The sequence below is a fragment of the Rhineura floridana genome, chromosome 11 (assembly GCF_030035675.1).
Source record: "Rhineura floridana isolate rRhiFlo1 chromosome 11, rRhiFlo1.hap2, whole genome shotgun sequence".
NCBI classification, from domain to species: Eukaryota; Metazoa; Chordata; class Lepidosauria; order Squamata; family Rhineuridae; genus Rhineura; species Rhineura floridana.
Genome location: NC_084490.1, coordinates 4,404,133 through 4,428,847, shown reverse-complemented (window position 1 = coordinate 4,428,847; position 24,715 = coordinate 4,404,133). Strand labels below are relative to the sequence as shown.

General features: G+C 50.2%; 1 protein-coding gene across 5 annotated transcripts in view; it reads right to left on the bottom strand.

Moving 5' to 3' along the window:
• Positions 1–3,618: 3,618 nt before the first annotated feature.
• The window catches only part of PER1 (period circadian regulator 1), a 39,275-nt gene continuing 18,178 nt past the window's right edge, over positions 3,619–24,715 (bottom strand). For 4 of the 5 annotated variants that reach the window (XM_061590797.1, XM_061590796.1, XM_061590794.1 and 1 more), the window contains exons 2-23: positions 23,964–24,424; positions 23,468–23,566; positions 22,806–22,960; positions 22,204–22,325; positions 21,498–21,699; positions 21,125–21,179; positions 20,607–20,749; positions 19,345–19,423; positions 18,818–18,924; positions 18,472–18,625; positions 17,169–17,277; positions 16,947–17,078; positions 16,363–16,471; positions 15,864–16,020; positions 14,959–15,086; positions 14,221–14,427; positions 11,594–11,815; positions 10,756–11,483; positions 9,450–9,651; positions 8,769–8,961; positions 7,873–8,023; positions 3,619–7,528 (exon numbers count right to left, since the gene is read on the bottom strand). In XM_061590797.1, the coding sequence (XP_061446781.1) occupies positions 7,292–7,528; positions 7,873–8,023; positions 8,769–8,961; positions 9,450–9,651; positions 10,756–11,483; positions 11,594–11,815; positions 14,221–14,427; positions 14,959–15,086; positions 15,864–16,020; positions 16,363–16,471; positions 16,947–17,078; positions 17,169–17,277; positions 18,472–18,625; positions 18,818–18,924; positions 19,345–19,423; positions 20,607–20,749; positions 21,125–21,179; positions 21,498–21,699; positions 22,204–22,325; positions 22,806–22,960; positions 23,468–23,566; positions 23,964–24,295 (4,023 nt within the window). In that variant the 5' untranslated portion in view covers positions 24,296–24,424 and the 3' untranslated portion in view covers positions 3,619–7,291. The remainder of the gene's footprint in view (positions 7,529–7,872; positions 8,024–8,768; positions 8,962–9,449; positions 9,652–10,755; positions 11,484–11,593; positions 11,816–14,220; positions 14,428–14,958; positions 15,087–15,863; positions 16,021–16,362; positions 16,472–16,946; positions 17,079–17,168; positions 17,278–18,471; positions 18,626–18,817; positions 18,925–19,344; positions 19,424–20,606; positions 20,750–21,124; positions 21,180–21,497; positions 21,700–22,203; positions 22,326–22,805; positions 22,961–23,467; positions 23,567–23,963; positions 24,425–24,715) is intronic. The other variant, XM_061590798.1, reaches the window with a different exon arrangement.

Below are 24,715 nucleotides of genomic sequence, written 5' to 3'. Positions count from 1 at the left end.
AGGTGTACAATTTAAGAGCAGTGACAACTCAGGACAGCAGTAACTGGTGAAGAAATTGGTTTCCTACATCTGATGAAGAGGACTCTAGTCAGTGAACAGCTGATGCCACAATGGGATCTATCAGTTGTTAAAAGGTGCCAAAAGACTCGTTTCTGTACTTGGTGTTATAGCAAGTGCAAAAAAAATCCTCTGGGATGTTTACTGTGTGTGATAATGGCACATGTGGAAGTGCTACCTCAAACAGGAATTCATATGACATCACAGCCCAACCATATGGATGCACATTCAGAAAACAGTCCCAGGGCATTCAGTGACTTATTCCCAAGTAAATATGCATCGTATTGCAGCTGCAGCCATATATTTTGCTAAGATTATTACAAAAATAAAAAATGGCACAGGAAATTATTATTTGATTAAGATTCCACACAACAAATCCATGATCCTTAATAAAAGAAATAATTCTTAACATGATTGCTGTAGAGTCTATACAAAGAAATCAACTAGGGAAGAAAATAGCTTTGTTTTTTTTCAGCGGCCAATAAAAATAAAGCTGATTTACAGATCACATATTTTATCAGCAAATGCTTGCAAATCAATAATCCTGACAGGATCTGTCACTCTGGAGAGATTTCTTAGTACTACAACAAATCCCTCTCTTGGATCCTTATGTAATGGACAGCATAAAAATAATGCATCAGTATCTGACAGAATTTTGTTCACGTACACCCCTATTGATTTAGGAACACCAAACAATTTGCTTTCTATGTTGTGCCAATGACATGGTTTGGAAACTAAGTTTAGTAAAGAACCTTCTAAGAAGCAGAAGTAAATTCATCAATATAGGCTGATTTTTGTTACACAATACAATGATGAAATACAGCCTGTCAGATTTGATCGCATATCCTTTCTACTTGTGTCTCTAAAACACATCCTCTTGCTGAGTAATTTTTTAGCAACAAATTCAACAGCAACCAAGGTTCCTAACAAAAGTTTGTGACAGTGAGGACAAATTACTTCACGCTGCCTAATACAACTGTACTTAAATGGTTTGTTCTGACGACCCTTCTTTAAATAGTTGTTCCATCTCAGCTGACAACTGTAGTGACAGTTTACATCTGATAGTGTTTATAGAGCCAGCCAATATATTGGCTGGTGATGTGCCGAAAGGGATGAAGAACCCAATTCTGAATTATTTCTAGGGGTAGTTAGATCTTCAAATCTCTGCACTTCAGAGACATACAGCATTATGCCAGTGTGGCATAGTGGGTACAGTGTCAGATTAGGGTCATGTTTAGATGTTTTAAACTGTTTATTAATAATGTGTTTTATAATGTTGGGACCTGTCCTAGGACTGCTGGTGAACGGCTGGTGGTAATAATAATATTTTTATTTTATTATACTATTATTAATAATAATATATTATTGTTATTTTATTATATTATCAATAATAACAACAACAATAATAGACACCCAGGTTCAAATTGCCACCCAGCCATGAAGCTCACTGCATGACCTTGAGCCAATCATTCTCTAGCCCACCTCACAAGGTTGTTGTGAGTATAAAAGGGGGGTCGTAGAAATGGAGGAAGATAATCATTTATGCCATCCTGAACAACTTGGAGTAAGGATGGGATAAATGCACCAAATTAAATAGAGGGTTTTAATAGTTGGACCTGCCAAATTCCCTCCTTTGGCACAATTACATGTGCATTCCTAGCCTTTGTGATTTCATCATGCTTTTCCCACAAACATTGTTCATGGAGCAACATACTAAGAAACTGAAAACTGTTCACTTGTTCGCTGGCAAAGCCATCCATTGGCCCACTTGCACCACTGAGGATTTTTGCCAATCATAACCACCTTCATTTTATGACGAGGTTATCACTTTGGCAGAAAACTCAAGGTTTCCACTTCAGTATATAATTGACCTACATCTGTAGGAGAAAATAAGGCTCATATCATCAGCATATAATAATATAGAGGTTTAATCTTTAAAATAGGAAAGCAGGAATGAAACCCTTGACTTGTTAATTATGATTCACACAGAAACAGAAAAAGCATTCCTGTCACCTCCAGTTGTTGAAATTTTGTTAGTCACTTGACTTCCCAACTCTACACACACACACACACACACACACACACACACACACACACACTTACATCCATTTAGCAGCCTTTGGAACCTGTTGCCTGCCAAGTATTTTGGACTACAATTCCCATCAGTCCCAGCCAGCCCAGCCACACAATGCTGATGGGAACTCTAGTCCAAAATACCTGGCAGACAACAAGTTGGTGAGAAGGAAGGCTCCCATACAGGTACACAATATTTTGAGATCATGTAGATCCTAAGAGGAGAACTCCCAACCTCGGTTTGCTACTAATTACGGACTTGCAAATGTATTCCAAAGAAAGTCCCTATTCCTTAGGTCAAGTTCAGGGCTATTGGTAATCAAATGCCCTCTAGGATCAGCTTGTTCGCTGCCAGTCATGTGACTGTGTTCCAACCAGGTTTACAAATTGAGCAAGAAACTCCAGTGTGAGATCCAAAAGACTAATTTGATATAAGTGAGCGGAGGTGGTGTGTGTCTGCACACACTTTTGCTTTTTTTTTTTAAGCATAGGTATTGCAGAACTACATTCCCAACACCTTATTTTTTTTTTCAGTATTCCTTAAATCAGTAATGTCACTTCAGACTAGGGATGGGTGAGATTTTTGATTCAGTTTGCATTTCAGGCAGAATTTATCAAATTTGCACTTTCCAAAACAGTATGAGAGCCAAAACACAGCTATCCTTCGAAATTTGCATTTATTAGAATTTTGGGATGCAGTTCGCCAACTAAACAATATTTATAAAAATGCATATATTAGAGGAAAGTGTGCATAAAAATGAATATATGAGTGAATATAGCTTACAAAAAGGCATGAAGTGATGAGAGAAATGGCTTGCAAAAGTGTGTACCTTTGTCAAAACCGCCTACAAAAATGTATTTATTGAGAGAAATTCACACTGAAATGGAGAATTTTCATGAGGATTTAAAAAAAAATTCACAATTGCTGCAGAAATTAGAAAACTGAATTTACCATTAGAAAAGTGAGAAATTTGAGAGAACCAAAACTGACAGATCTTTCCATCCCTACTTCAGACACAGCACTCTTTTGCAATAATGGCGCACACGTGCATGGCCAGGTAGCTGTATATCTTAGCATCCTCGGTGAGGAGGCGGCTCCAGGACTCACCGGAGGGAGGGTCAGGCCTTGTGTTCTAATAACAGAGGATAGTTGGTCCCAGTCCACGAAGATCTTCTTTTCTGGATGCAGTCCCTCCATACCAAAGGGAGAAGCATGCCAGCATCCACACACTCATACACCATTGCTTGACATTTGTCGTTTTTCACAAATGAAGGCGTAACAAGAACAATCAAAACACACACCCATAAAAGTAAAACATAAATGGTATGAATGTTGATGACAACAGAGAACGGATGAGAACTTCCCAGGTGCCAACAGAGGTGCTCTTCTTGAATTAAGATGTCACCCTGAAAAATCCTCCCTTCCTGCCTCCCTCCACTCTCTCATGCGTATTTTTGTCTTGCCAAAACACACTTGGGACACTGAGAGGAAAGACAAAAAGCGCCTTTATTTCAGTACAGAATCAGATATTGCACCACAAACCAATGGCAAAGAGATTTACACACAAACTCGTACGTGCCCCTCAAAAGCAAGGGAGGGTGGGGAACTTTTTGTACAAAAATAAAATCTCTTGTCAACAAAGGAAAAAATATAGGTAGTAACATTTCTCTTGGGGTCTTTCCACCACCGCCCACTTCCTGCACCATCTCGTTGGCATGTGCGAACAAAATGGGTGTTCTTTGGGAACAGAAGGGTGATAAGTAGATTTATGGTCCCGAGTGTCACAGCTCTGTGCAAAATGTCCCTCCCCTGGATATTGTACTATTTCTCCAAGAGATGCTTTTGTCCAGTGGTGAGTGAGGACAGGGACATTCAGTGTCCTTCAAGCATTGAGCCAAACTCCCATTAGGGTCATATTCTCCCAGCAATCCAGAGGCAAGAAAAGAAGGAAATGATAGAGGTACCATACAAAATCAAGAAAGCTTTAAAAACAATGTTCCCTTTGCAACATGCTCCAAGGCACATGTACCAGTATTCCCAATCCTCACAAAAAGGGGGTGAAAATATAAAGCTATCAGCCCCAAACCCATGTACTGTAACAAAAGAGTTGGCTTTTTTTTTTCATTAGAGAGAATTTAGATCATACAAGATGTAGGTTTCCTATTGGCAGACTTGTAGCCAGGCAGGCTAAGGGGGCCCAGCCCCCCCCCAGCTCTCCTGGCCCCCCTAATTTTCTTTTACAAAAATAAATTTATTATAGAAAAAATCCTCCCCTTACTTTTTTGGTGCCCCTCTGAACTTTTAGACTTGCTAAACGTCTGCCCGTTAACACAGTCAAGAAATGTATTAAGTAAAAGGCAAAACTGTCATTTCTAGCAAGGAAGATCAGAGGCTTTGAGGCTCTCTCCTCTCAGACTGGTCAGAGAGAGATGCAGAATGAAAATCAGATGCAAACTGTGAATAAATGTTCATCATTGAAGTAGCATGACTGCAATCCTGAAGTGGTCTGATTTTTTAAAAAAATACATAAGCCATGGACTACTGACTTAAATTTGAAGAGCTTTAGAGTTCACATTTCAAGAAACAAAATCTGAAAGGACCAACACAGCCAGTGTTGCAGGGTACTTTGCAGGGTCCACCCTTGCGTGTTTTGGTGTCTAAACCAGGGCACACTAGGACGGCTGGTCTTGCCAAATAATCCACATTGAACAGATTTTGTGCAAAGTAAAAGTAAACACTCTGCCAATTTCCCAAGGCCCAGAAAAAGGACCTAGGATATGGAGTTAATTTGATGCTCCATGGAAAAATGCTGATCTTCTACAATACCTACTTTTGGTGGTGGTGGTTGTGTGTGTATGTAACATTTACAGACATTAGTCTGGTAATGTGTTGTCTCTTATCACTACAAAAAGACAGCCATAGCCTACTGGAGAGAGGAAAAATGGCTCACATCCATTGCCCGTTGAATCACTCATGCGTCACAAAATACAGACTGTTTTTAGGTGTCCTAAGATGCTTAGACCAGGAGGATTTCCTGACAGGAGAGAAAGAAACCATCTGCAGACTGAGGGTCAACAGAAGTGGCTCTTACAGTCACCAAGCTCGCCAGGAATAAAGCACACAGGGAAGGGATTTACAGCATAGAAGCTAGAAAGTCAAACTTTTGAGGGACAAAAAGTAATTTCCATGTCCTTCCAGATCCACCCGGAGTGATCCCAAAACAGACACTATAGTCCTCACCAAGTGTGCGTAGGAGCAATAATTGATTGCCTTTTTAAAGTTATTTTTGAAAGAATTGGTAATGTGAAATACTTGCTGGCATTCATCTTATATAGCTTACAATGCACGTCTATTCAGATATAAGCTGCAATGTGTTCACAGTAGGATTTAGTCCTAGATATGCAGGTATAGGATTGCAGCTTAAAAGACCCTTTGGCTATCCTAACAAGAATCCAGTTAACTTCCTGGACTGGGCAGGGGCTCTGCAATCAAAGATAAAATGAAAGTTTTCATCTTCTCACCCATTGATGGGATTGTTAAGTAGAGGCACCACATAAAGAATTACAGTGGTCCCCAAGAGGCAGACAGGCAGGCAGGCGGGGGTCCTGCAGCAAATCTGATTCAGCAAATATGGGAAGTGTTGCCTTTCAAATAAGGGGGTATGGTTTTTTGTTTCAAAGTTCTCAGCTCACAGAGAGTTGCCTCTTTTGAATCCTGAACAGGGGACGCCTCAGCAAGGCTTTGCCATATGCAGGAATCACTTGACAACTCCTCTGCTGCATTGGGGATTCCCCCCTTCTTCCTAGATGCAACACAACCAGCGTGCAACAGGCATGTAAAAGATGGAACATTTCAAGAGCAGCTAAAACACGTTTAGGAACAGAAAGCAAAAAAAGGCTTCATGTTGTCAGAAGCAGCAAGCAACTTCCCTGACGGAGCGTAATGGGAGGGGGGGTGGGGAATGAAGTGTCATCCCCTCAAAGAACACACCCAGGCTTAAGCAGATGGTTTTCCACCCCTGAACATCCAGAGACATGATCCAAAACTGCCCTCTAGTTGAGCCCAACTTTCTCCCCTGCATAGAGGAAAGGCAACCCTCCGTTTTCCTCTCGAAACAAAGGGATATATAAATAAGTTCAATAAATAGCATGGAGGTGGGAAGAGTGAGAGGCCGTCTTGAGAACTCTGAACAGGTGGACCCAGGATCTTGGGCAATTTCCAAGTTGCCAGCCAGAAAAAGGGGCGTGTTCCTTGAGATTTTTACACAGCTGAAAGGATGTCCCCCTGCAGGTATTGGGGCTGGCAAGGTTGCAAAGATCACGTGAGGGAATGTGCAGCAGGATGCTCGAGGGCCCACCTGCTTCTTCCAGCAGTCAAAATGTGCTGCATGTGGAGAAGCGGAGCAGCCTGGCTTTTAAGAGGCAGGGGATGGAAAGGGGGGGGGGAGATGCTGTAGCAGCACCTTCCCCTCCGGGGGTGGGGTGGGCCAAGGAAACATTTTAGGGCCCTTTCACACAGTTGCTGCTGCTGTCTTTCAACTGCCTCCAAGTCTGGGGTCCAGTTTGGGTGCTCCCATAAGGGAGTTGTTGAAGGATGCTCAGATGAAAGCCTCCCTTCCCCTCTCCAGGGAGATCTCGGAAAGAAGAGTGGGGGCATCAAAAAGGGAGGGGGAACCAGATCAAGGGGGTGTCAACATCATTCTCTGTAGACCAGCCTTTTTTCTCTTTCCTTTTTTTCTTTTTCTTTTATTATTTTCAGTGCCCCTTCAAGAGCACGGCAGCAAATCAGTAAAAAACACACATAATAACAACAACAGACAATTCTGCAAAAATAAATACATTAAAAACTGGGTCCCCCTGCCCAGTAATGTCCTGGGCTGTCCGGGTCCAAATCCACAGTAAGGCAGCAAGGGTTAAGGGTGGCTGGTCCATCCAAAGAGGATAAAGGTCCAGAGGGACATCCTGTATCCCTGGAGGCCTGTCCGGAGCGCCACCCCAGAAGCAGCTGGTGTTTGGGCTCAACAGTTCTGCAGTGTTCCCTCCTGCGGACGGAGCAACTGTCTGCCCCTGGGCCCCACTGCTTGGCAGGATTCCTGCCCAGGGCGAGGTGAAGCAATCCCAGCTGTGGGAAACAGGAGTCTACGGTCTGGCGGCTGAGCACTTAGCGCGAGTCCTGCACCGCGGCCTCTGCCTGAGGTGGGGGCGGCTGCTGCCCCACCTGCACTCCAGCCTCCTCTTCCTCCATGGCCATTTCTGGGGGCAAGGACGGCAAGCACACCTGCCCTCCGCTGCCCTCCTCCATCGGCTCCAACATGCCGTTCAAGTCCATGTCTTGGACCTCGACATCGTAGAGAGGGGTGACGCTGGAGGCCAGGTTGCTTCCACAATCTATGCAGGCCTAGAGCATGGGGGGGCGGAAAAAATAAGAGGGAGGAAAGGAAAGTGAGCGACTGGCGCTTGATGGCTTGGGACAGTCCTCTCATCTCGTCTTGCCCACACCCAGTCTCGGCCCAGCCGGGGTTTCCCTAGGGATTGCAGGCAGACTGATCTCTTTCGACTGGGACGCATGCAATTATGAGGAACGCTGACTGATGCAGAAACACAGCCACTCACTCTCATTAGATGCACACACACACGCACAAGCTCTTGTGCCCATGGAGGAAGCCTGTGATCATGGAACGGCATGCAGGCAGTCCCACTGGGCTCCCCATTTGCCCAAGACGACCCCGTCCTGCTGCTTACCGTGATGTTGATCGGTTTGGGCAAGATCCCCTTCTGGACCCAGGAGTGCACTTCGGCCAGCTCCTTCTTCTGCTCCTCAGTGAATCGCGGCTGCCGCTTCTGCATCTGTTTCAGCTTTTCCCGATCCGCTTGCAACACAGTCTCCATGTCCCTGTAGAGGCCAGGCAGGCAAATGGGTCAAGAATGGTTGCAAAGGGGAGACCGACAGAGTGGGACAGAGGCAGATGACCAACAGATGCCAGAAGTGAGAAATACGGCCCCAGTGACTATTTAAAAAGAGAGAATTGCTGTCTCTCTAAGCTTCAGCTATCTCCTCCCCCTGCCCCCGGTATTCCAACTACCCTTTTTTTTTGGGGGGGGGAGAAGAAACACAATTCTCTTTTATTAGGGTTCATTTAGTCCAGGAGCAGCCCTCATTGTGGCCTTCAGATGCTGCTGGGCTGCAGCTCCCAGCACCGCTGGGCACTGGCCACGCTGGCTGGGGCTGAAGACAGCTGTTGTGCAGCAGGACCCGGAGACCCCACACAGTGGCTGCCCCGACTTAGTCATATTCCTAAGTCCGAACAGCAAAAACAAGAGATGCTATCAGGTCTTGACCATTTTAAACTCGGCACTTCCTGAATCCCTCTTTGCAGCACAGCTCAGGGTACATGCAAATTTAGCGTCAGCCGGCCTCAAGGAGCGGCCCTGTGAGCGACTTCCCCTGGAGCCCAAACTTGCCATGGGCTCATGGTGGTGACAACCAACCCCACAATCTGGGATGAAGGGATTCCAGATCAGGAGACAACAGGCTGCCCAAGGCTGGCAATGGGAGTGCCTACTGGAGCTAGTCCCCACCTGGCACCTCCATGCTGAGACGTGACTCAGGGGCGCCGGTCACATATCGTCTCCCTCACCTGTCCGGGAGCTGGTAAGTCATCATGAGCTTGTCGTCCGTATTGGCCATCAGCAGCCAGATGGGGTCTTGCAGGACGTACTTGATGAAGTGCTCGTTGTCTTCCACCTCAGAGCGCTTCTTGCCTCGCAGGTCATTCTCGGAGGAGTCGATGCTGCCAAAGTATTTGCTGGTGCTGGTGCTTTTGCTGCTTGCTGGGGGGGGAGGCAGAAAGGAGGAACAGGTCAAGTCACCCACAAACACCAGGAGCTTCAGCCAGCGCAGACGGCGGACCAGGAAAAAAACAGGCCTCTGATACGGCCACAATGTCACTCGATGGTTCTCAAACCCAACCCAGGTACATGCTAAGGACGCAGCCACTGGGGGACACCATTTATCCCGTTGGGGACAGGTGGGGAACCCTGAGGTCCTGCTGCCTTCAGCCTCACTTGGCACTGTGGCTCAGCAGCCCTGCGTCTCCCAGGAACTAGCACTGAATGCACCCAGGGTGGAGGGAAGAGTGGAATATCCCACCCTGCTCCTGCTGCTCAGACTCCAGGAGTTTGGAAGCCAAGCAGCAAAGGGCTCTTTTGCTAATGCAGTTCAGGAGGAAGGGGCCTCGGCGGCCACAAAGAAAACCAATCGCTGTTCAAAGCTCTCCCAATTAAACCCACAGTGACCACATTTCAGGAGTTGAACTTACTGGTGCCGCTGGCGGAGGTGTTACCCCCGTTGGAGCCGGAGCCCATGGAGCCAGAGACCGCCGAGCCACTACCGGAGGCCGCCGAGCCGCTACCGGAGGCCGCCGAGCCTGTGCCGGAGCGTGAGTCCTCCTGCAACAGCAGGTCCAGGAGGTCACTCGAGCCGGAAAGAGCGTCATTGTTGGAGGAGTCGTGAGCTTCCACCTGCAAGGGACAGAAGATGTCAGGGGGAGCAAAAGGGTCAGAGCAGGCCAAAACAAGAAGACCACAACAGCTCTACAAGGATGCCTATTAGCCACATCAGCAAAGAAGCTGACCGAGCACCTCGGGCTACGTGATGCTGGGGGGCAAAGAAACGACAGCTGGGCATTGCAACTCTGCCTGTATTTGGGAGTATCCGGCTGGCCACATGGATGGGCTGCCAGGGAGCTCTGCAAGAAGAGGAGGAAGCTGATCGAACTCACAACAGGCCACAGTTGCCAGTAGTAGCTCTCCAGGGCTTCCGCCAGGGGACCTTCGCACCACTACCGGGAGATGCCATGAGGGACTGAACCCGGGACCTTCTGCATGCAAAGCAGGTGCTCTGGCTACTGAGCTTTGGCCCTTCCCCATAAAAGTCAACCCCCCCCCAATTCGTGTGGGAAGCTGCAGGCGCAGGGAACGGAGAAATGAGATGAGGCTCATACAGGTGAGTGAGCAAGCCAGCCAGCGGGAAAAGTGGACCAGAGATCCAAGAACGCTCGTTTCCTTTCCCCAGCCTCATCCCATCTGAAAGGTAAACGTTTGAAATTCTAGGCCTCTCAGCCTTTGAGCAGGCAGGACCTTCTGCTCCACAGTCAGAGAACAAGAGCAACCCTTGGCAGGAGCTCCTCCTTGGGAGAGGCAGAAAAGGGGACGTTGGGCCTGCCTTAACCCCTTCAACTTCCAGGGCGGGGACTCCCTCTCTGCCCCGCCCACTGGCTGTGTCATCTCGTTCCTCACGTCCTTTGGGCACGCTCTCGCTGTCTGTCTCTCTCCTTTCAAGGCTTTTTTTGGCAAATATCTTCCAGGGCTGCTAAAAAGCTGATCATCAAATGCTTAAAGATTTTGGAGGGGGGGGGCGTCTCCAGGTCTCTCCAGAGCACAGAGACGACCAACACCTGCTTCTTTGCCAAAAGCAAGGCAGGTCTGGAAATTTCCAGTGATCTGCCACCTCCTCCCCTAGATGCAAAACTGCGCCTGCCCTCCCATCCCAAAGAAAGGATGCGGCCCAAGGAAAGAAAAGGAGCCCCCTCCCGTCCCTTGCAAAAGGGGGCCACTGGAACTTACCATACACGTTTCTTTCTGAGTGCTGAGTTCCTTTGCCAGCCCCTGTCCGGTTGTCACGCCAGCCCAGTTGGTGGTGGCCCCGGCTGGCCCTGCTTGGCTGCTGCCAGTTGCCTCTTGGCGGTCACAAAACTTGGGCATCTCTTCCATCTGCAGCAGGTTGAGCTGCAGCGGGGAGCTGCAGCGCGACTCGAAGAGCGGCGACTCGGCCCGCTCAAGCTGGCTCAAAGAGTGCGGGGTGGAGGAGCGTGAGGGCGCCTGCATGCCTGCCTCGGGCATGGGGGTCGGCGTGTTCGCTGGCCGAGGGATGAAGGGGAAGACGGGGGCAGCGGGAAAGTAGGATTGCGGGGGGGTAGGGTTGTTCATCTGGGGGAAGACGTAGTTGGGCAGGACCAGCGCCATCATGGGGCTGACCAGGGGTGTGGGGAACCGGGCGGCAGCCAGTGTGCTCTGGGAGGGCTCGGTGCTGGGGGGTGCAGCTGGCCGAGGGGGAAAGCTGGGAATCTGGTAGGTGGGCAAGACGGCCGGGTAAGGCAGGGCAGGGATGCTGGCTTGGGAGCTGCCCGAGGGAGGCCACGAGAAGGAGCCCGGCGGAGGCACACAGGGCAGGGAAGCGGCGCTCTGCGGGGAGCTGGTGCTGTCCAAGGACTTGTTCTGCTTGATGCGCTTGGCCTTAGACTTCCTGCTGCGCCCTCGGCCCCGGGCAGTCTGGCGAGGAGGACCTTTGGGCTCTGCAGAACCAGAGGCAGAGAGAGGATGAGGGCGAGGGGAGCCTTTCTTTGGGGTGGCGCTGCAACGCTACACCCCACCCCACCCCACCCGCTCTCCCGGCCAGACCCACCTCGCTCTGCCTGGCTCAGCCCAGAGGAAGAGTCGAAGATGTGCAGCTGGCTGAGGTCCTTGAAGCGGGTGAGGAAGGCGTGCTCCTCCTTCTGAGTGTGGACGGAGAGGACTTCCCTCGTCAGCCCCACCTTGCGGTACTGCTGCTCCCAGTCGGGGGTCACGCTGGGAAGGGCGGCGGGGGGGGTCGCACTGGGCACTGCCCCCTCCATCGTGGCAATGTCTGCAAGGGGAAGGCCAAACAGGAAGAGAACAAGGTTAGCCCATCCGTTGCCTTCTCAACACATTTCCCCCCAGCACAACTCCGTAAGTATTCAGCATTTATAAGCCAGTGTGGTGTAATGGTTAGAGTGATGGACTATGACCTGGGAGACCAGGATTCAAATCCCCACATAGCCCTGAAGCTCACCGGGTGACCTTGGGCCAGTCACTGCCTCTCAGCCTCAGAGGATCACCATGAGTCAGAATCAACCTGAAGGCAGTATATTTACATTTTTACCTCTCATCTTTTTTTAAAACCTTCCCCGACACACAGCATCTTTACCTACCATCCCCAGTGCATGCTGGGAACAGGTCCCCTCCCACATAATGAGCCTCTGTCTAATCTCATCCTCCACAGCACCAACTGAGCTCCTGGTCACAGGGACTACAGTATTAATAAGCTCTCATCTGAACTTCCTATGCATTAAGGAAACAAACGTGGAGGAGAGAAAGGACGTTAGAATCTTCTCTTCCCTCAAAGCAGGTCAGGAGGAGAGAAAAAAGCAACTGCAGATTTTGATTTTTGGGAACAGACATTTCCGGATAGTTTGTCATCTTGGAGAAAGGATTGTTAAGACATGGTTCCTGGTTAAACCTTCTTTGGTTTAAAAACCGTGCAGTTTTACTAGCTTAACACTAGTAGCACCTATCTATATATCTACACAAGCACGTACATAGAACGTTGCAGATGACTATTCAGGAGAAAATATATAAATACAGTTTGAATATGTATGCCAGAAGAAGAGGCCTGTGTAACTTGGAAGCTTGCATGCAGCACGCACAAAATGCAACTTGGCCTCATAAATAGGGTTCTGCCTGCCTGATCAGTTTCCCACTTTTCTGAGCCCAGGAAAGGCTCATGTTCTGGTTCCAGGAATGCCTATTTTAGTATTTAGCCATTAAAAGATTTTATAACCCTCTCCCACTTGGTATGCCCAAATGCTCATCCAAGAGTCATTCCTAGCAGCTTATCGTGTGAAAACACACTTGCAGGTTTGTTCCTCCTAGAGATTATTGTCCTGTCAGAAAATGCCAAGCATCAGTCCAGACCACCTGAGGAGCCATCAGGGGTGGCAAAAGTTGTTTCAAGCACAGAGGCGAAAAGAAGTAGTCCAGACTTCAAAAGGAAGGGCATGGCCAGAAGCGGATAACGCTATCAACTTCCGCTGGAGGGGTAAGGGAGAGCTAGAAGGTTAATGTTGAAGTGGCTCCTTTCCGCCTGACCCTCCACCCTCAATCTGCCACGCAAGGTAAGAAAGCTGACCGAACCAGTGCAGTATTGTGAGGTATTCCAACTGGTTGATGAATGCGTACAAAACAGGAGCACGCAACAGTAACTCCTATCCACGTGTTGCACATTTTGCAGAGAAACTTGCAAGGAACCCTCCTAGACATTTAAAGAGGCGTATTGTGGGAGGGAGATGGAGAGGGAACATTCTCCCTGCTCAAGGCTAGACGAGACTTACAGAGTCAATGCCTGCCTCTCTCATCTCCCAGCTATCCCTGATGTTCAACGACAAGTAATCTTGCCCAAGATTGATGGGAAACTCAAGCTCAGATAGAGGCGGCAGCAGAGTGTGGGTGATGAAACCCTGATCAGACAGACACCAAACTCTGGATGCAAAAGGAGCCCGGCGTTCCACCTATGGCTGCCTGGTCAAATTGCAGCCAGGAGCCCTAACAAGAGGCTGCCTGCGACAGCAGACGTCTGAAGAAGCTGTTGGTTCCCCCAGAGAATGCCCTTCTGCTACTCTCCTGGAAACACTGCATGACTCCTGCACCAGACAACCGAAAATCAAAACTAAAGGGCTAGCTGTGAAAAGAGCCATTGGCTGCATGAGAAGCGAAGGAAAGAGCAGTCAAGACTCCTGCTGAAGGCAGGAATCAAATGCTCGCCACCCTCAACAGCAAGACTTTTTTTGTTCTGGCAACCAGCCACTGGCATCTTCCACAGCTGGACGTCTTGACGGAAAGTCTGCCTTCCCAGCTCAAATCCCCCTAGGACCGGCTGAGCAAGCCCTCACATTTCTGGCTGCACTGGGAAACCCGAGGAAGCTCCAAGGAAGAGGAGGAAGAGGAAGAGCATCTCCTGCTTTTGAGCATCTTGGTTCTAAGCTGGTCGTCAACGGCTGAAGGCCTTCCTTTACAGCTACATGCGCAGAACAGCCAGTGCAGCATCCAGTGGCAAGGAGTCCCAAAATCCTGCACTTGTGTGAAGGGCAACCCACCTTTCGCCTGCTTTGAACCCGCTGCCAGACCCAGGTAGCAAGTGGCTGGCATCTCTAGCCCAGCCCTCCTCCCCCCATTTCTCCCCACCCCCAACCCTTGCCCCCCCACCACAAAAAACATGGCATCCACCTCCCATACCAGACTCGGGGGGCTTCTTGTCTCCCACGTGGACGGTGGTACTGCTGAAGCTACACTGACTGGTCACGGAGACCACGCTCTCGGCTTTGTTAGGCAAGGCCAGCGGAGTGATGGGGTTTCCCACCACGGCAGCTGGTGCCGCCATCTCCGGCGCTTCCCTCTGGGGCTGGCTCTCCAGGGGGGTTGGCGGCATTTCCTCTGGAGCATCTGTTCAAAGAGACAACATTGGGTTAGCATCGGGGGGGAGAGAGGCAGGGAGGATAGGCAGCAGGGAGCAAAGGGAAGGGGGCTATGGGGGGTCAAAGCATCCCCGAGCGGCATGGCCAAAAGGATATCAAGATGCTGAAGCTCAGTCTGGCTGTGTCTCCCCACAAGAGAGAGATTGAGATCACAAGGGATCTAGAACGCCAATGCATCAAAAAGCACATCCGACTGACACCCAACACCAAGAGCACATCCAACAAGGAGGAGGAGGAAGCCAAACTCCCTACACACTCCCTACAGGACAGGCCCCCCAACCTGCAGTGCCCCTTCTCCCTCCCAGCTCCCCACACAGCCTCAGCGGCAAAACAATATCCACAATTCCAGGCAAAACGAGAGGTGACAAACTTGAACTTGTGCAGGAAGCAGCAGCGGGGAAGGGTCAGGGGGGCATCAAACGCTGTATAGCCGGTGGGAAGGGGGGGAAGCCTACATCTCGAGCAAGATGGGGGGAAAGGAAGCAGGGAGGGAAATCACCTTTGCTTAGGGAGACCACCTCCTCGCCCGCTTTCTGCTTGTCGTCGTCGGAATTGGAGGATGTGGTGTAAGAGGAAGAGCCACATTTTCGCTTCACACGGCTTGGGATATTGTAACTCTCCAGATACCTGAGGGAGAGGAGAAATGCAAGGCAGGGAAATTAGTAGAGATGAAAGACCTGCTATTTTGGATTGGGGAGAGATTCAGTACTCTATCCCTAACTCCCCATATGTAGCTAGTGTAAAAAAGGCACCGCTGTGCTGGTCTCAAACTACAGGAGATACGAAGTAAGCAAGCTTTAGAGTTTCACAGAACACTTACCAGATAACACTCAAAAAAAGAATATGAAGAGTTCTATGAAACCTTAAAGGTTGCACGTCGCTACACCAGCATAAATGGGGGGAGGGAAATGGAAAATATAATTTCACCAACTCTACATCTTTAACAAATGCAGTGCAATCCTAACCGTGTCCACTCAGAAGGATATCCTGCTGAATTCAATGAAGCGAGTCTCCTAGGTAAGTGGAGTTAGGACTGCAGCCTAAGAAGCTGTGCTTTGGGGTTTTTTTTAAAAAAAAAACTGAAAAGCAAACAAGTCCTACAAGGAAACACTTCCCAATCTGGTGCTGAACCAAATCTGAAGATTCAGCTATTCCATTTAATTTGCTTTTTAGTTTTTTAAAACATTATTCAGCCAAAAAGGCCTCAGAGAAGCCTACAGATCTCTGTTCTCAGGTTTACAATGTAAAAAGACACAACAGAAAAGGAAAAGGGATTGAGAGGGAGAAGGAAATACGCAAACTTGGAAACAAGTTTTCAGTGACAAGAATATATGTTGCCTTGTGTATGTTGCCCTTTCACAGCTGTGGAATATTTACCAGAAACTCCCCTCAGGCCCTCCTCACCTTATGATGCCATCCAGGCAGTTGATCTGCTGGTAAGAATAGTTGGAGGGCTCCTTCCTGACAGATTCCTCAGAGGTGGCGACCTTTGCCGGCCTCCTCTCCAAGCCCCTCAGGGTCTCCAGAGGCTGCACGCTGCGAGTGACGGGCGCTTCCACAACTAGAAAGAGGAGAGAAAGCGGGTTACCACCTGTGTAGACCCACAGGAGGAGGAGGAGGCGGAGAGAAAGCCTTGCTCTCACCCAGGCCGCATGCCGGAGACCCACCTGTCACAACCCGACAGGCACTGCCAGCAGAATCCCCCTCCAAAATGCTAGAAATGTACCACGCCAAAGGGAAAACCCAAAAGTCCATTGGCTAAACCCACAACAGCCAGCAGGACACAGAAGGCCCCTGGGACCCCTCCACATGGACTAAAATCCAGAGGGGATTCCTCACTGACACCGGAGCCACCAGGCTTCACCGGAGGGAATGGCCGCACCAGGCCTGCTGACAAGTTCACCTGGCCGGGCATGCTTTGCAGGCTGGGGTTTGACTCGGGATTCGATGAAGACCTGCTGGCCCTGGTTCTTCACCATGTGCACGTCCTTGCAGATCTCCTGGAACGTCATCTGGGGTCAAAGGGGAAGGACAGTCAGAGCAGCCACAAGCTCCTCCCTCTCCAGACGCTTCCCCCAACTCTTTCTACAGCAGCCTTCCCCAACCTGGTACCCTCCAGAACAGTATGGACTACAACTCCCATCAGCCCCAGCCAACCCAGCAGCTGTAGTACAAAGCATCCGGAGGGCACCCGGTTGGCGAAGGTTGCCCTAGAGAAGGTTGCCCTCTCCATGGGACTGTCTTCAAGGTGTTACCCCTTGGTATAAGCATCCTGAATTCTCTGAGGGGGTGTGCAAAAATTACCAGGCGAGTCTTCATCGTTGCGCCCATTTTACAGATCAGAGCAAAGAGAAAGATTTACCAGATGGATGTAACGTGAGAAACCAAGCCTGATGGATCCAAGACCCCAAACCTCTCACGACTCTTCCATGAAGGAACCCCATACTGCGAACCCTCCCCCCCAAAAAAAAGCATTTCCACACTCACTGGCCGCACGGCCTGGGCCTCCTCATTGGGGATGCCGTTGCTGTCGCTGGATGAGGCGATGCTCAGGAGCTGCTTGTGGGAAGCGTTGCTGCCCATGCTACAGAGGCCCACAGAGCCATTGCTGTGCACCGGCTGCAGAGGGGGAGGAACGCACAGGGTTAGGATGCGGACAAGGGGGGGGGAGGAAAAACTGGGGGCAGGATGGGAGAGGGATCTCCTCACCTGTAGCAGGAGCTGGTGGATCTGCTCCGACAGCTCCTGGATGTCCAGTTCCACGGGCTTCACCTTCTGCACTTTGGGGGCTGTGAAGACGTCCTCGTTGAGGGGGCCCCTGGAGAGAAGAAAACAGGGTGGGTGGGTTGTGGGCTTCTCTCCAGAGGCGGGGAACTTCCACCCTTAGCCTGACCACAAGGCCACTCCCCTTTTCCCAGAGTCCCCCTCTTCTCCTTCCATTACCAAGCATCGCCTTGGCTATAATCAGTCCACTTCCCACTCCTCCCCAGGAGAGGCTGACCTGAGGCCCCCCTCTGCCCCCTTTCCCCACGGTCCAATGGCCAGCAGCAGCATCTCGCCATTTCTGGCAACTGCAGTCCACTCCCCTCTAGATTATGGGGCAGTGGGAGAAAACACAGAACTGAGAGAGGAGGAAGTCTCTCTCTCTCACACAGACACACCCTCCACTGCTTTCAGCCTCCCTCAGCTCTGCACATGCTTATCGACCATCTCCTTTCTTTGCCTCAGGAGAAGCCTGCCCTGATACAGAGTCAGACAACTGGTCCATCGAGGGAGAAGGCCATAACTCAGTGGCAGAGCATGTTTTGCATGCAGAAGGTCCCAGGTTCAATCCTCAACGGCATCTCCAAGTTAGGCCCGACTCCGGATAAAGGAGCTCCCTGTGTTCCAGAATGGTGCCACTGACTCTGGCCAGCAGCATCTCTCCAAAGGCCTGTATTCCCAGCATTACCATTGGAAGCCCAAGGGACTGAGCCTCCAGCCTGCTGCCAGGCAAAGCATGTGCTTGTACCACTAAGCTACACAGTCTCTTCCTCCCACTCCCCTCCACCCTCATTCTCTTCCATCCAGCCACTGGCTTCTCCCTCCAAGTTCCACATCCTCAGCAAGGCTGTCCTTCAACTGTCCCAGCCCCACCTTGCACCTTAAGCATCACACACACACATACACACACACACTCATCCCTCACAGTGGATTGGTCCATCCCTGCCCCGCCTAAGCAATATGGACTTCATCCCTTCCTGCTCTCCGTACAGCACTTAAGAATCGTACAGTTGGAAGGGGCCCATAAGGCCATCAACTCCAGCCCCCTGCTCTGTGCAGGAATCCAAATTAACCTTGCAGGCTGTTACAATAAACGAGACGTATCCCTGTCTGCTCCTGACATCTGTAAGCTGTTCCTCCTCTCATTCCCGAGCCTCTCCTTTTAAAACATAAAACACAAACTGAAGAGGAGAGAAATGAGCTAACGGTCCCCGTCGCACACACAGAGAGGAAGCAGCCAGCTACTCACATCCGCACTTTATGCCTCCCCATGACGAAGGAGACTTTGCGGCTCCAGGGGTTGACGAAGCTGGACCAGCTGGTGTCAATGGTGACGTATTCACCGTTGCGAGCGCAGAAGCGGATGGGTGAGTGGTCGAAGGGCTGGCTGCCATACTGCAGAACTGGGGAGGAGGAAATGAGAGCAGAGCAGCTGCTACAGCCACAGCCCCTTTAGGCTGAGAAGATGCCCCACCCAGACTTTATCTAAGAGCTTCAATCAGCAGATTTGTCAATGAGAACTTCAACCAAACATGTATATATTTTTTAAATTTTAAACTCTCCCAACACTGTTCTCTCCTTCATTTTCTACTCACTCTTTTTGTGTATAGCCAGCATAAGAGGCCGGTCCTCTGGGTGCAAGTAGAAAAGGACGGGGGTCCCAATGAGGTCCTGGGGGAGGTAGCCGAGCAGAGGGGCAGCTCTGAAAAAAAAAGAAGGTTGCAGAGAGTGATCGTGAGCGGTCAGTGCAAAAGGGCTGGACCCTGCAGAGATTATAGTCATCAAATGAGGACTGAAGAACTGGAATGATCCTCCTTGTAAACCAAGAGGAACATAAAACTACAGCAGTGCAAGGCCCAAGTCAAACCCTCCTCATCTGGGCACAGGAAGACCCACCCACCAGGACGATGGATGGGCAGGTCCTGGTCCCATGAAGTTTGGTGTCCTTGTTCAGCACTGCAGCCCCTACCCCACCCCAAGTAGGGGACACCTACAGAGAAGAAGTCTCTCTCTACTCTCAACAGTAGTCAGTAGGGGAGACAAGAACCACTTTCCAGGCACACACACACGCAGAGCAAAGTAGGCCTCCATCTCTCCTTTTTTTAATTCCCCATTTTCTTACCGCTCATCCACATCCTGAAACAAGCAGCTGGGAGTATGTTTGGTGGTGAAAATTCTCTTATCAGGAGGGATTCTGGGAGCTTGAGGAGAAAAGCAAGGCACAATTGGAGCAAGCCGTTCTGAGGAGGAGCGACATGCCTTGCCCTAAGGGAATGTGAAACTTGTCTTTTTTCTTGTAACACCGTTTTTCCACTTTGCCTTCCTATACTCCCTCAGGCCATAAAAAGGCCGCTGAGGACCTCAGTTAATCAGGCTTGCCAAACAATTAAGTACATTTCAGGAAAAAACTGGCAAATGCATCCCTGTTTGCGTTACAATCCAGGGTTGGCTCATGACATCTGGGCGTTTTGCACGCACAACACAACGATTTCCGTCCTGCTGCCCTGATCTTAACGATACACGAGCCCATGTCCAATGCAAGAAGAGGAAAAAATTGGGACCCGCAACCGAATGCACTCCTAGGAAGTGGCTCAAAAAACTGCTTGGATTTTTATCCTGCTTCTCGTTGGCCTTTGTCCCAAGTCCCAGTGCGGCTCTAGTCAATCAGTTACGGGTGGCTTTCAACCAAGGGGTCCCGCTAGCACAAAGGTTTCCACTTGCGCAACAGGACTTCCTCCCCCCTTCTCCGCACATGCACTCCCCAAATCTACTCCAGAGGGCGAGGAGAACCCGAAACAAAATTAGGGGGCATGCAAGGGGGGGAGGGAGAATATTCCATTGCACAAGGGGAAATCCTTAAGTGACAGAGCGTCTGCATAGTGCTGTGTCAGGTGCTTCAAGCGGCATACCTCTTTTGCTCTCCACTCCACCCCCACCCCCACTTTCCATGGGGTTGGGACAGATCTCGATTTCAGCACACAGTTCTCCTGCTGAAACTGGAGGAGGGGGGTGAAATTTGCACGCAAAAAAAACCATGAATGCAACTGCATGCACCTCTCCTCCTGCTCAGATGGTGAGGGGGTTAAATCAAAATGCACTCAGGATGCTGTGTGTTGAAGCAACAGGAAACAGAGCCTCCTTCCCAGGAACAGGAAAAGCACAAGAAAGGTCCTCTTTCTCCTGCTGCCCCCGGGGCACCCTCAGCTTGTTCTCTCATGCCATCTTGTGGTCAGAAATGATAGTGCAGTGGCACGATTCTAATGCTAGGAATGATTCCCAGCACAAGCGCTGTGGCAAAATGAAATGGGGTGCTGGGGAGTCATGCATTCTGCTAGTGCCGGAGACTGAGAGACCAACCGCCACCCCTGCTGCCCCTACCCTTACCTTCGTAACCCGAGTGGATGCGCTCAGCGATGAGCAGGCAGCAGGGCTGTCCTTCGGCGCTGTCCAAGTCACACACTTTGGTCAAGTACGGTGTGAGCCAAAAGGGGTAGTAGCGCAGCTCGCGCCCACTCTCGTAGCCTCCGCTGAGAAACAAATGCCTGCAATAAGACCAGAGGCCAGAGGAGACCAGGAGGGAGCAGCCACCATCACCACAGTCATGGGGCCAGAGGGGGACCCTGCAGACACAGTATCCCTCTCCACCCAGCCTCCCTCCCCAGCTCAGAGAGCACCACTGTCACACCTGGGGGAGGGGGCTGCCCCCTTCTCTCACCAGCTGATTAGAGAGGAGGGGTTTTCTTTCTCCCCAGATGGACTTCAGGACATCTTCTCTCTGCACCTTTTTGCTAACTTGACTTATCTTTTCTGGAAAAGTTTAAGCATCCACTAAAATCCTTAGCCCTCGCAACAACCTTCAAGACACGAGAGAGGCTTCCAACCCTTATGAAGGCAAAACTCACCTGATACGACAGAAGACGGATTTCTCTTGGGTGTAATCCATGGCAGCGGCAGCTACTGAGAGAAAGAGGAAGAGAGAGAGATGCAACTGAAGCCATGAGTTGGTACAAACTTGAAAAGAGTCCTTTTCACAGCTCCTTATAACATCTAAGTTCTTAGGTTGCTTCAAAAAAAGCTCTCAAGGCTATAGACAGAAGAGAACTGCGTTCCCATCCGTAAGGGTGCAGATATCCCTTTCCTGGAATGGGAAGATCCATATAGATGAAAATCTCGGCTGCTTTCTCTACAGCAGCCTTTGCCAACTGGGTGACTCTCCAGATGTTTTGGATCACAGCTCCCATCAGCCCCAGCAGACCAAACAAAAAAAAAGCTTACTGGTAGAGGTGCAGGTGCTCCAGGAGGGCAAGTGGTATGGCGCTGTGGATCCGTAGAAGATGCTGACATCTTGCGGCGCCAGGAACTCTGCAAACTTGGCCCCCTTGAAGACCTCCTTCTTGCAACGCAGGATGAAGGCTGCCTGGTCCGAGATGTAGATGATCTTCCCCGTGGTGAAAGAGACAGCCACCACAAATGTATCCTTCGAGAGGGAAAGCCGGGGGGTTAGGGTTAGGAAGTGGAATCTGTGTTATGGAGGTAGCCCTCCCATCCCAGGAGGAGGTAAAGGGATTGTTCACATCAGCCAAGGCTACAATTAACTGGGGTGGGGGGAGACAAGAGCTGCAGATCTGGGATTACCAGGTGCTGAGACACTGAAGAGGGAAATATCGCTCCTTGTGAACGGCCCAAGTCCTTTGGGCTGGCTTCAGTTAATGAAGAGGGGATGCTTGCAGTGGTTAGCCTTGGTCCCTGATACCAGGGACTTGGTTAGGAGTTTCAGTTAGCAACACCCAGTTGGGTTGCAGTGCCCGTTCTGAAAACACCCAGGAAGCGCATGTGAACGCGCACCAGGAAGCCATACTGATGCAGAGCCAAGAGCGCTTATTTAATGAGAGCCAACATTTCTCAGCTACAGGCTGGGGCCGTGCTAACAGGAATAGAGAAAAGGAGGCTCAAGGAGCAGCGGGCAAGACAGAACACTCACAGGGTTTTTGAGGGTGTACTCCGAGGTGACGTTTTCCAGCTCCTCAATTGTGTACGTAGACATGTCCAGATTGCAGGGCTGGCTGTCGTCAATGGTCCACTGCTGGTAGTAATCGTGGCTGGCTGGAAAGCGGGAAGGAACAAGAAGAACTTACTGATGGGAGATCCACAGAGCATCCAAAGGCAAAAGGTCCTTGTCTCACATGGGCCAGCAGAGTAAGAGCCCTAACAGCCACCTTTATTCTCAAGCAGTGCATCCCGTCCCACGTTATTGGAGGAGAAAACTAGATGCATCATCCCATGGGCTCAATTCACTATGTAAACCCCATGGAAATTAATGCACTCTTGGTCATGCCATTGCCATGACTTGAGAGAGAAGCACCTGCCCACAGCCATTTGGGCCTCGCTAATTTATTTATTTATTGTTCGATTTATATCCCGCCCTTCCTCCCAGCAGGAGCCCATGTAGGAGCTAATCCTACAGCCTTGGCAGGAATTTCTGGCTGACGCAGGGGACAGGCGATGATAGAAATGGGACCTCTACTTTGTCACCTGGCAAGCAAGTCTGTGCTTTGTGGGCTGACGCAAAACATAGATACCTACCTTGGACCTGTTTCATACAGGACAGGGCATACTGAAGGGTAGCCAGAGTCCCCGACTTCCCCTTGCTCCGTTTCTCGGAGGGCAGCCGGATCTTCATCTCCTTCAGGGCCTTCATCAGCTCTTTTTGGGTCTTCAAGCGGGCAGACTGTTCGCTGCTGCAATGGCACAAGCAACACATGCACGCACGTCAACTCAACTGCCATGGCAGGCAGAAGCCCCTTTGAGAGGTTGCGCAGACTGGCTAAATTTGACTTTCCCAATGGCCTAACGCAGAAGGCATAAAGCAAACTCAAAATATGTTGGCCAGATTTAAAAAGGAAAAAAAGTAGTAGAAATGCTAGTTTTTGACTAAAAGGATACATGCAAAATAGCTTTTTTTTTAAATTCCCCAATTAATTTTTTCCTCCATGTGACAGAAGCTCCCTCTTTCCATCCCGTTCTTCATCAATGTATCTATTCCGGATATTTAAATGCAAGGGACAGAGCCATCCGAAATGGGTAAACATTTTTAGAAACTGGAGGGGGGGGATATCACCCCGTGGCACTTCCTCACACCCCAACCATTTCAGTTGTCGACTTTCCAGCACTGACTGGACTTTCCCCCCACATCGGCAGTCGCCCTCTCAGCCTTGGTTTGCCCCTCCTGCCCAGCCCCCACTCACCTGCAGCCGCTGGTCGAGGGGTTGTCCTGCTCAGAACTTTCGCTAAGAAGGCTGTAGGCAACCGAGCTGCTCGGAGGAGACGGGGTCTGGGAGTTGGAGCTGCAGAGAGAGACGTAGGACATGAGGATTTGCTGAGCCCACGTGGGAAGCCCCCAAAAACATTCAGTGAAACCCAAAAGCTTGCAGACTAACAGACTAACCTAAATTAGTCCCCCAAAGAGACCACGGTTAACTCCAGACACAACGCTCGCCACCTTACCATATGCAAATAAACAGTTGAGCGGTTGTCCACTATGGGAGGGGAAACTGAGGCAGGAACGCATGCCCCGGCAGCTGAGCCAACTGTTCGGTCTTAACTACAGTTGGTAAGATTCGAACACAGCCTCACAACACCACACTTTTAAAAGCTCTCCTCTAAAAGACAGGACTGCTGAGGGGTGAGAGCAAAGTGCCTGAAGGAGGCCGGCTCCACACATCTGCACCCCCGATCCCATACCTCTTGTTGCTTTCGGTGGTTTCCAGCAGGGCCGAGTCTTTGCCATTTCTGCTGCTGCGGGAACTGCTGTGGGAGTCGCCATGCGACTCATTGCCGCTGGAGCCGTTGCTGTTGACATCCATGTCGTCACTGGCTTGGCCCTGGGCTTCCCCCCCTCGCTGGGGTCTGGCTCTCCGGGGGGTTCTGCCACCTCCATTACCACCTCCTCCTCCACCACCACCCTCAAAAGGGTTCTGCCCAGGTTCGCAGCCGGTACTCATGACTGGTTCTGGGACATGGACAACTCCGTGAGGAACCGGATCACGCGGCGAGAAAAAGGGAGGGACTTCCATGGCTGCTAAAGCAGCAATGATGCTTTTTTTCCCCAAAAGGAAAGGAAAGTTTTGGTCGAAGAGGAGATCTCATTGGCTCGTGTCTTGCCGGAAGGATTCAACTGGAGTCGAGAGAGTCTTATGCAGCACCTACAACAGCAGAAAAAAACGAAGTGTTGATAAAACAGATTCATCAGCAAGCAGTCTGGATTCAGTACTATGCCCAAGATGCTATCAGCAACCCTCTCCAAGGCCAAGATTAGAGAAGTGGATGGTGAGCGACTCCTCTATACCGAGGTGGATATACAAGACCGCCCTTCCTAGACTGATCACCCTTCATGACAACTTCGCCTCCCCATGGAACCCCCACTAGTGGGATCTCTTCACCAAGCCCTCTTCTGCTGTCATATATAAACTAGGCAGCTCTGCACCTCAGTCCTC